Source organism: Schistocerca cancellata, chromosome 3 (assembly GCF_023864275.1).
Source record: "Schistocerca cancellata isolate TAMUIC-IGC-003103 chromosome 3, iqSchCanc2.1, whole genome shotgun sequence".
Lineage (NCBI taxonomy): Eukaryota > Metazoa > Arthropoda > Insecta > Orthoptera > Acrididae > Schistocerca > Schistocerca cancellata.
The window spans coordinates 625,477,585-625,489,702 of record NC_064628.1 but is presented as its reverse complement, the minus strand read 5'-3'; the positions used below and the strand labels follow the sequence as shown (position 1 = coordinate 625,489,702).

General features: G+C 38.1%; 1 protein-coding gene across 3 annotated transcripts in view; it reads right to left on the bottom strand.

Moving 5' to 3' along the window:
* Positions 1–1,678: 1,678 nt before the first annotated feature.
* The window catches only part of LOC126175544 (craniofacial development protein 1), a 57,671-nt gene continuing 47,231 nt past the window's right edge, over positions 1,679–12,118 (bottom strand). For all 3 annotated transcript variants that reach the window (XM_049922386.1, XM_049922387.1, XM_049922388.1), the window contains 3 exons: positions 4,634–4,799; positions 2,954–3,214; positions 1,679–2,280 (listed from right to left, as the gene is read on the bottom strand). In XM_049922386.1, coding sequence (XP_049778343.1) covers positions 2,187–2,280; positions 2,954–3,214; positions 4,634–4,799 — 521 coding nt within the window. In that variant the 3' untranslated portion in view covers positions 1,679–2,186. The remainder of the gene's footprint in view (positions 2,281–2,953; positions 3,215–4,633; positions 4,800–12,118) is intronic.

Genomic DNA, 12,118 nt, shown 5'->3' with positions numbered 1-12,118 from the left:
TCAATTCAGTGTACTTCAGACATTGACCGGTATAACGTAACAACAAATAAAAACTCCTGCAACAGTAAAAAGACAACAAACTAAATCAAAGGGTGCAACTATAACACAGGACAAGGAGTCCATAACCCACACACAGGACACTTCATCCTGAGTAGCAAACAGCTGATTCACCTGCCAAAGTAAGAGCTATGTCCCCGACCTCTACAGTGGCCATTGTCATTAGCAAATCGTCTGACAAACTCAATGGCCGCCACCAAACTTATCAAACTGGAACATCCAATTGCTGAGCACAGATTTCAATGACTGCTTTCGGCACTGCATGCATTCTTCCCATCGATACCAGTGTTTCTAAACTGTGCAGGTGGGCACCCCCCCCCCCCCTCCTTATAAAATATCCTACAGTACATTCTCCTCCCTCCCCCTCAACCATCACTAGTTCCTTATCCACCTGCCTCTGTCTCCTTCCCTGCTACAACTCCAGCCTAACACACACACACCTGATATTCGCCCAGTGCACCTGCATAGTCCTTTTCCCTTCCTGCTTCCGTTTTCTTCCTTTTTCCTCCTGTACAGCCTCTCAATGCTGCACCTAACAGCCCACCATCCTGTCCTTGCCACATTCCTGAACACTTCAACATGCAGCTCTACAGCATCTTTCTTACCCCACCTCTAATGTGATATCCCTCCTCCTCCCTGCCTCATTTTTCTGCTGTACCCCGCCACCCATCACACCAGCCTAGATCACTATTCACCACAGTGACACTACGATACGAGAGTGGTCATTGGATGTTGTTGACTTGTTTACTTATGAATGTGTGTGTGTGTGTGTGTGTGTGTGTGTGTGTGTGTGTGTGTGTGTGTTTGTTTCTTTGACACTAAAAATAAACATGTACAATTGCTTTGTGATCAAAAATGTATTTATTAAGACATTTTATCATTACATACAAACTGCTTAAAATCGTAACAGGTAGGATTCAGATATGTCAATGACTACATCAAAAAAATTTTTTTTTGTTCTGGATACGCATATCAGATAAACTTTCAGAAGTCTATCAATGCAAGAAATGAGATTAATTGCTTTGAGTTACAGTATGCACTGCTAAGCACTTTTGATGGATGATAATTTGTTTTTGATAAAAGGTCTACTAACTGCAACAAATGATGCGGTCAAATTAGGTTGCTACTTTAGATTTACATATAAGCCTCCAAATATTCAACTTTTCCCTGCAACTGAATTTTCGGAGATTCATACACCAGTGAGAGTATCATGTCATCACACTAAATTACCTGAACAATTCCAAGACAATAATACACTTCACTAGACATTCAACCATTCGTTTTGCAAAGAAAAGGTTTCAGTCGAAGGTGGCATAATTACATGGCCATAGTTAGTTATAAAATTTTCAAACAGCTCCTTCTGCAAATGCATATAATTACCCACATAACTTTCCTTACTTTGTTGCAATTAACAGCCATGAAAAATACATGACAGCGTCAACATGACAGATCTATACAGCATCAGTCATTCTGCGATACAGTGAAGCATGAAACCAAACAGACTACTTCGTTTCTTAGCATTTACAGTTCACCTTCTCTCTCATTTTCAGCTAAAGCAAGAGGAAGGCATATATTATGAAAAAACAGTATTCACTAGACAAAGAAATTATTAGTCAGTCAGTTCTGCATGTCTACTTACTGTTTTATTTATACGATACATTGTGATCTGTTTTGACAGTTACTTAGACAATGCTTACAAAATGTAAATACTTAACAAGGAATGTATACCATCTAGTAAATAAATCACAAATATGTACATGTATGTCATAACAGCTACAGCTGTGTTAATACTGGAACAATAATTAAGCGTGAAGATCAAGTGTCCTATGGTGATGGGATTATATGAAAGCTATGGCATATGGTAACGATGTTGTACAATATAATCAAGATACATAAAAATATGCCACTGGATTCAAATTTTATGACATTCACCAGAAATTTAATTCCCATTAGCCTTTACAAGTTATGTCCATTTGAAAGGAACATCTAAGGACTCAGGATGAGAAGCCGACATATTACTGATGATTAAAGAGAGAAAATTCCAGCCTTTGACAGAACTTTGTGGAAAAGAATTTGGTCCATTCCACTGCACACACATGCAGATTTTGCACCTAAATACAGTAGAATGCTCATCTATTACTTCTCCGTGATGTTCTCAGTTGTTTCTCCAACTCAAATTGCCTAATATCAGTCCTCTGCAGGAAATCCAGTTTGTCAAGGTACCTGGAAACATAACATTTTAATTGTCAATCATAAATTAATATACTGAATGTGAAAATAAATATAATTCATGTAACTTTCATCACTGTGCGATGATGTACCCATGTAAGTTCAAACCTTTGACATGATACAGAAATCATCAGAAGTCAACAATGTAATGCAGAACAAAGCCAATCAAAACAGAAAGTGCATTAATATCTTAAGTGTTGAAGCCTCTTGGACTATGTGCAAGTCAATATAGAAAGGTTGATCAGTGAAATGGCAGTGAATAGCTTCCTGTTATGTTTTGAAACTGGGTTCATGTTAGTACACTTTAAAATCAGTTGATGACAATCAGGACTACAAGATTTGTAAATAAAGTAAAACACTGAAACTGTGAACTTGATTAGCCTGCATATGTATTCAAATTCCTACATCGTATCATCATGAACACCAATTACCAAAGGAAAGTCAACCAAATTTTTTTTTATCCTTTACAGTCAAATGCTGAACTTCAGACTGAACCACACAACTACATTTTAATGGGGAATTTTTGTCTTACAATTGTTGCTTTCTACATCACTGAAGACTAAGATAATGAAAAACTAAACTAAAAACTGAAATCTTATAAATAATAGAAGTCAATGCAAATCAAATTAGAATTTCTTAGTGAGGTCTTAGCCTATGTTGTACTCACCCATCACGACCACGATTGTGCGTTTGAAGTTCTTCTTCAATACCTTCAGCTTTCTTAAAACGATCCCAATCAAGCTTGGACTTCTCAAGAGTTCCCAATTTCTGTTTCTTGTTACCTATCATGCCCAGCACTGAGGACAATCCACCTCTTGCCTTTCCTTGGCCTCTTCCAGCTGCAGGCGCGGGAGAGAGAGATGTTGAATGAGGCTTTGTAGCTGCTGTTTTTGCTTCTACAGAATCAACTGGAACCTCCTTTGTAACCCTGTAAACAGTTTTTCGGGGCAATAAATTGCCAGTTCCAGCATGTCAACTTCAACAGACAATATAACAGCACCAATTATCATATATTAAGAGTATAATTTACCATTTTATGCAAATATTTTAAAATCTTCAGTTCTCTTGTGTAATCTTCAAAAAACCCAAAAACTTCCAAAACAGGAAAAGAAGTGAAGTGTTGACCATTACAAGAACAGTGAACCATGAACTGATGAAGTATTTCAAAACAAGTCACAAAATAAAGTACCATTAGCAGTAATCAGAACAAATAATTTTGTATAACTATAAAACACATATTTAAGTTTTGAAGCTAACAACGTGTAGCATCTTTTGCTGTTTTAATTTTATTATTGATCATATTAAACACTCCCTCCTCACCCCTTCTATCCATGTCACATAATCCTACATCGTCACTCGGTAATTATGAGACAAGATAAACGCAAACAGTATCTTCTGACAGCTCAGATGCTTGGGGGGGGGGGGGGGGGGCATTAGCCATGCTTGGAAAGCTCAGTCAGCAAAGCACTTGCTTGTGAAAGGCAAAGATCTGATGTCTGAGTCCCAGTCCAACACACAGGTTTAATCTACCACAAAGTTTCACATCAAAGTATATTTAAAAGGCAATACATAGCATCACTTTACTTTATCCACTGCATGTTTTTTCCCCTCCAAGCATCAAATAATTGTACTTTTTCTCCTTAGTGTTGACTTTGTCACTATTAGAGGTTTTTTTTTTAAGGAAAATGGTTTCATCTATTTGTCTTCTTGTTTGTATGTTGGCTAAGTTTTTTCTTTATCTGGTATCGTAAAACCAAAATAATTTTCAGTTTTCAGATATTTAGCATCTTTGGTGTAAGAACACTTATACTAAAATATTCAAGTCTTCATACAGCCTGTGCAATGTGTGATGAAAATAGTGCAAAAAGTACCATTAAGGTTAAGACAAAAAAGCACAAAATCCACTACTACAGCATGAGTGAGTGATGCCAGAATAAATTAAAACTTCCGCTACTAGCAGACCACTCTACCCCCACCACCATTTTCTTCTTGGGAATCCTCCACAACATTCCACTCTTTCCCATTCCATCTTGTGAACCATCTGTGCTAATGCCATGACATTCCATTCTGCCCCATTTCATCTTGTTAACCATCTGTGCTAATGCATTGTGGAACGTTTTGATATTCCATTCTGTTACGTGAATTGAGTCAGCCTTTAATCTCCCAGGATGTTTTAAAACGATTTACACTTTGCCACAGAGTAAAAGATTCATTCTGAAGCAATTAAAAATTATTGTTCTTCAAGTAAACTAACGGAGATTCTTCAAATTCATTGTATATGTATGTTGTAGCATAAATATCATAACATTTTATTTTTAAAATCTGAAATCTGCTTACTTTAACTTACTTTACTTCTTCTCCAGCAAACTCATACACTTTTGTTATGGTCACTTTATTCTCTCTCTCTCTATTTTCCTCTTGCTTCATAACAGTTGCTTCTCTATCAGACTTGCCATTTGGAAGAGAAGCATCATTCTTGTTTTTGGAAACTGACCCTGTATCTTTAAGGAAATCTGTAAATGAAAAACAAGAACTTAACACTTACTTGTTTATAATATCAAACACAATATAAATCTGCATGTTTTTATTTTGAAAAATAATGTACATACCAGGAGCTCCTGGTCACAAATTACAACTTAACATTATTAAATGCAAATCATAATAAATATGATGCAAATATAAATGAATGACCTGTGCCACTTCGAAGAAACTTTCAGTACTTAAAAATATGAAGCATACAATTTTTGAGCTTTATATAATTGGAAAACATTAAGTTTGCAGCACCCAAAAATAACAGTAATAAAATATGTTTTTACTGATCGGAATGTAAGTTTCATTTTATTTCCAATACCACACAAGAATTTTTGTACTGAGGAAATCAGCAAAGGTTTAAACATGCAGCAGTACTGACTGGATGAGGATTTCAATTTGTTTCTGGGGCATATACTAGTGGCAGGCATGGCAGTTATCACTGAGACAACCAGTTTTCAGTTACACTATTATATTTTTTCCACACCACCTTAACCTGATTGTTAAAAACAACTCAAAATAACCAGTTTATGAAATAACCAATATTCAGTCTTTTATTCCTATTATTGCCTGTAATAAATGTACAAATCTAACAAAGTCTGGAAAATTTTGACTCACTCAGATTCAAGAGACACAGAATCAAAATATTAAATAGGCAAATAAAAGCAAACTTAGTCCATCCTCATTCACTGCTTTTCCCAAAAAGTGAAAAATGGTTGACTACTACAAAAAAAAAAAACTAGCCAGTATTCTGCTACCCATTCTCATACTCAAAAATCATGGTGTAATCAGGTATCATACAACTATTTGGGCATTACAAATAGTTATGCTAAAGGGTGAAAACTAAGACTTAAGAACTCTTATTTTTTTTTGTTAATTTGTCTGTTTCCGAGGTCTACAAGCAGATAAAAGCATATAATGTAAACACAGGCAGAAGATCAGCTGCTTTCTATTTTTATTTCACAGAAATGGCAGATATATCTTTGATATTTTAAAGCAAACCAAGCATTGTACTTAACTGTTGTTTCACTCTGAAAAAATATTTCCCATAGTAGGGTTGGTACCATTCTGCAGTACAAGGGATGTATGGTGATGACAGCAAGAAAATACCGCACAGACCAGTTGGGGTAAATCTCACACACAGCACATACGTGTGTACCTTAAGCCACGACACATGGCCACAGGGACATTACTGTCTCAACAACACACTACCAGTTCCTATGCCATGTGTTTGTTGCTCATTTCTGTCAGCACTTTTATTAAAATAGTACTGATTGATATCCCCATTTTCTACAATAATGCAACTTTTCAAACCAATGCAAATTTTCTGAATAAAAATTACTCATTTTTAAAAAGGTTTATCCAAAAACAAAAAAATTAGGACTGCTGGGGCTAACTGATATTTCAGTTTTTCTTACTCGGTTATTAACACAAATAAAAAGACACCTGTTCTACGCGAGACAAAACAAACTAAAAAATATTGGTTATTCAGAACTCAAATACTGGCATCGGTTTTAACCTATTGGTTTTTCCCATCCATAACTGATAAGCAGAATGAAATCCACAGCCAACTGCTAGAAATTTGTTGCTGTGTCATGGAAGCTGGTTTCTGTGTGGCAGCATACTGAGAAAGTAAGAATGAGGGGTAAATTGCAGATGAGAGGGTTAAGTGGGGGGGGGGGGGGGGTGAAAGTGGGGGTGGCTCCAAATACAGCACTTGTTCAACATATTCTCAGCAAGCCCACACATCTCCCTATTTCTGTTCACACAACACAAATAGTGTCTGCCACATTGGAAGCACTCACCCACCCGCTACACACACACACACACACACACACACACACACACACACACAGTCAAGTCATAGTTAACAAACCTTCCACAAGGGCAACATTCTTTAATAACCAACTTCGTTCCTCACTTGCTTGCAGTTGCTTTCATACTTGCTTCGCTTGCTTCAGTAGATACCCCACTAAATAACTAGAGTGTGCCTGAAAAATCTGAAATTCTGCATCAACAGAAATGACAAAAACTAATGTTCAAATCTAGTGCCTCTCAATGTGAGTTCATTTTTAAAAGCACTGTACTTGATTGTTTCACGAATTTATTGGGCCACTCAGTTAGAAAACTGATTAACCGATATGATATAATACCTACTATTGGATTATTCCATGTCAAATCAACACATGGTCTAAGCCTCACCATCTCAGACTTTCTTGAAATTTGTCACATGTGTACTGTTGGCATAGACTAAGAGACATGTCAACTCATTTCTGAGTTAAGTGAGCTGAAAAGTTCTCATAAATGGGCCCAAAAACAGGGAACAGCAGTTTTTAGAATTGCTGTAGAAATTTTCCTAATTGAGCTACATCCTGGGATGATTACCATAGCACAGCATTTTTCATGCTCCTTCCTATGGAATACAACAATATATAGGTTAACATAAAATTATTTTCAAAACAAAATTTAAAATTTTTATTAATTTTTTTTCAAAAAGCACATTTTAAAATTTTCAAATTTGCTCCTAGTATTGTTGTAAATTACAGGCCAAATTGTAAATTTGGGATGATTTCTTCATTAGTAATAGAGGGAAACATTCCATGTGGGAAAAATATATCTAAAAACAAAGATGATGTAACTTACCAAGCGAAAGCGATGTGTCTATCAACATGCCAGCACTTTCATTTGGTAAGTTACATAATCTTAGACAGTAATTCAACTATGTACTCAATTTTTGCAACAATACTTACTGTCAGAGAGAGTGTAGCCCTTCCTGAGTGTACATATTCTGAGTTGATCGTGTGTAATAATTACTTACTTGAGAACTTATTGTTTAGGCCAAATATTTAAAACTTCCGTAAAACACAATGTTATTGGAAGCTAGAAAGTAATTTACAATGAGTCATGAAAATGTAAAAATTACTGGCTAATTTTTAACTTATGATCTTCTATTTCAACATTAAGTGTGTAAAACAAATCACTTTGTTAGAGACAGCAGAAAGCTCAGAAATGTCACATCAGGGATGCCTGAACTGTATCCACAAATAGTCAGTGGTCCAAAATTTTGTGATAAATGTAAGAAGGAAATTACTATGTTGAAAATGCACAGTCCATAAGTGACAAAAATGCTGAACCTGAACATTCTCACTCGCAAGCATAATGCACAGTGACACAGAATTTATGGCTACTTCAGAGGTTGTTCAGTTACTTAATATATCTGTTGAACGGTTGAGTGAATTTCCCATTGTTAAGAGAAAAATGGAATACAAGAAGTATTGCACATTGAAAGTATTGCACATTGAAAGTAAGAAAAATTTCCAGAACTATGAAATGTAATTTTTTCTCTGGTTCTGCTGAAAGTTTGTTACCAGAAAGTGACAGTGATGTTGATAAATGTGAAGCTGTAAAAAATCTGAAAATTAAGTTTTCGAACTGTATGAGTAGAACAAAAAGGCTAATGCTTCTAACATATTTAGCAGATAATTGGAGCATTTGAAAGGTTACGCATGAATTTAACGTGCCAAACTATATTGCAAGGCAGTCAAACAGAATTCTTAAAGAAAAAGGCTTTTCAGAAGGTCCAAATTTAAAACCCGAGAAAAGCTTGCCAACAGAGACAGTGGAAATTGTATGTTCATTTTATGATGATGATGTAGTTAGTAGCACAATGTCAGGTATTAAAGACTATAACAGCTACTGAATCAGATGGATATACATCAAAGATTTCAAAGAGACTCATATTGTGTAAACTTGAAGTGTGCAAAAATTTTAAAGAAAAGTTTTCCAGCTTAAAAATAGGTTTCTCTAAATTTGCTGAATTGAGACCTAAAAATTGTAAGTTAGCTGGTCAAATTGGCACACACACTATTAGTGTGTGCACAAATCATCAAAATGGTGAATCATGGTCATTAGTATCGATAGTCAACTGTGACTGCTGTGCATGGATCCAAGTCAAGCTGGCGACTGAAGCTGCAGGTGATGGGCATCACTACTGCGGGGATCTAACAGCCATCCAGCATGTCCGTGTCTGCTGAGTGGTCCACAATGGTGACCAGCCCAATTACTGCTCACACTGAGGCTGACCCCTCACCCGTGGCCGAGTGGGAGGTCACCTCAGGGCATGGCAGGTGGCGAAAGACTTCCAGGGGGCTGCATGTAAGGCCTCCCCGATTAGTCTGCTAATCAGGTTCCAGTTTCTATCTGTGGGTGCCACTGGCCCACAGCCACATGCAGTTGCTTCTCCTCTTTCAGAGAAAACCTCTCAGCCTGCAAGACCCGGGCAATCACAGGAGGTGGGATTATTGGTAACTCCAATGTTATGCATGTTATGGGGGCCCTTACGGACAGGGCTGCCAAGGAGGGGAAGAATGGCAATGTGCACTTCCGTGTACATACTGGGGGGGGGGGGGGAGTCATTCCAGATGAGGAACAGGTTCTTTCAGATGCCATGAGGAGCATAAGGTGCAGCCAACTGCGAGTGGTGGCTCATGTCGGGGGCCATTGATGACGATGACGTTTGGTTTGTGGGGCGCTCAACTGCGCGGACATCAACGCCTATACAAAGTCTGAATTTCTTCACAGTTCAATCTGGCCACTGTCACTGATGATGATGATGATGACAAAATGATGAGGACAATGCAAACACCAAGTTCCCAGGCAGAGAAAATCCCCAACCCAGTCGGGAATCAAACCTGGGACCCTGGGATCCAGAGATACAAACGTTAGTCACTAGACCACGAGCTGCAGACTCAGTACCAGTGATGTTTGTTGCTTTGTATTGGATGAGATTCTCTACGGTTTCAAATGGCAACAGAAGTGGTAAAGATTGCCAGTCTTGTTTGAAAGATGAAAGCAGAGCTCACCATTTGCAGCATAGTTGACAGGACCGATTGTGGACATCTGGTACAGAGCTGAGTGCGGGGTCTGAATCTGAGGCTCTAACGGTTCTGCGACCGTGTAGGCTGCAGATACCTTGACTTGCACCATAGGGTCATTGGGTTTCAGGTTCCACTGAATAGGTCAGGAGGCCACTACACGCAGGAGGCAGCTACACAAGTAGCAGGGATTGAGTGGTGCGGACTGGTTTTTTTTTTTTTTTTTAGGTTAGAGGGTCTCTGAGACTTGCACTCTTTGAGCCCGAGACACAAAAAGGACTTCTGTCTCGAAGGGTGTAGGTTGAACACAGGAAGAACATAGATATGGGAACCACCGGTGAAACAGTTGTAAATTGTCGTAGCTGCATAGGGAAACTATCAGAACTCCAAGCGCTAACGGAAAGCACTAATGCTCAAATCGTTACAGGCACTGAAAGCTGGCTAAAGTCACAGATAAGTTCAGCCGAAATTTTCGCAAAGAACTAATGGTGCTCCGAAAGGATAGGCTAAACAGAGTTGGCGGTTTTGCTTTATTGCTGTTATAAGCAAGTAGATAGTTCCTGTTAGTTAGTACTGACATTATGGCAACTGGAACAGAATAATAACTGGACCTTTTACAGAGCTCCCATCTCAAATCATACATTTGCTGAAAGGTTCAAAGTAAACCTGAGTTTAATTTCAAACGTGTACCTCAATCATAAAAAATAAAGTTGATGGTGACTACTTCACACTCGATATGTTGGCAAAAATCCATGTTTAAACCTGAATGTACATATAAGACATAATCCAAAATTGTGCTAAATGCATTCTCTGAAAATCATTTTGAGCAGTTAGTTCATGAGCCCATGGTAATAGTAAACAGTGGTGAAAACACACTTTATCTCTTAGTAACAAACAATTCTGAGCTAATAACGAGCATTAAAATGGATACAGGGATTGGTAAACACAGGGTTGTCATAGCGAGACTGGATATTTTAACCTCAAATCCTCCAAAAATAAACAAAAACTATACCTATTCAAAAAAGCAGATAAAAATTCACTTGACACCTTCCTGAGAGAAAATCTTCACTCCTTCCAAATTAACAATGTAAGGGAAGACCAGATGTGGCTTGAATTTAGAGAAATAGTATCAATAGCAACAGATATTTATACCAAATAAATTAACAAATGACAGAGCTGACCCCCGTGGTACACAGAACAGGTCACAACACTGTTGCACAAAGAATGAAAAAAGCACGCCATATTCAAATAAATGCAAAATCCCCAAGATTTGTGATCTTTTACAGAAGCCCGAAATTTAGCGCAGGCTTGAAGGCGAGATGCTTATAACAGTTTCCATAATGAAACGTTTATCTAGAATCCTGGCAGAAAATCCAAAGAGATTCTGATCATATGTAAAGTATGTTAGCAAAATTTCCAGAATTCAAATCAAGAACAGCTGGCAACATGGATAACTTAGAAGTAGTGAAGTAACTCAAATCACTTGATAAAAGCAAGTCTTCCAATCCAGACTGTACACTGACTAGGTTCCTTTCAGAGTATGCTGATACAATAGCTCCATACTTCACAGTCATATACAAGGTGTTACAAAAAGGTACGGCCAAACTTTCAGGAAACATTCCTCACACACAAATAAAGAAAAGATGTTATGTGGACATGTGTCCGGAAATGCTTAATTTCCATGTTAGAGCTCATATTAGTTTCGTCAGTATGTACTGTGCTTCCTTGATTCACCACCAGTTGGCCCAATTCAAGGAAGGTAATGTTGACTTCCGTGCTTGTATTGACATGCAACTCATTGCTCTACAGTACTAGCATCAAGCACATCAGTACGTACCATCAACAGGTTAGTGTTCATCACAAACGTGGTTTTGCAGTCAGTGCAATGTTTACAAATGCGGAGTTGGCAGATGCCCATTTGATGTATGGATTAGCACGGGGCAACAGCCATGGCGCGGTACGTTTGTATCGAGACAGATTTCCAGAACGAAGGTGTCCTGACAAGAAGACATTCAAAGCAATTTATCGGCATCTTAGGGAGCACGGAACATTCCAGCCTATGACTCGCGACTGGGGAAGACCTAGAACGAAGAGGACACCTGCAATGGACGAGGCAATTCTTCGTGCAGTTGACGATAACCCTAATGTCAGCATCAGAGAAGTTGCTGCTGTACAAGGTAACGTTGACCACGTCACTGTATGGAAAGTGCTACGGGAGAACCAGTTGTTTCCGTACCATGTACAGCGTGTGTAGGCACTATCAGCAGCTGATTGGCCTCCACGTGTACACTTCTTCGAATGGTTCATCCAACAATGTGTCAATCCTCATTTCAGTGCAAATGTTCTCTTTACAGATGAGGCTTCACTCCAACGTGATCAAATTGTAAATTTTCACAATCAACATGTGCGGGCTGACGAGAATCCGCATG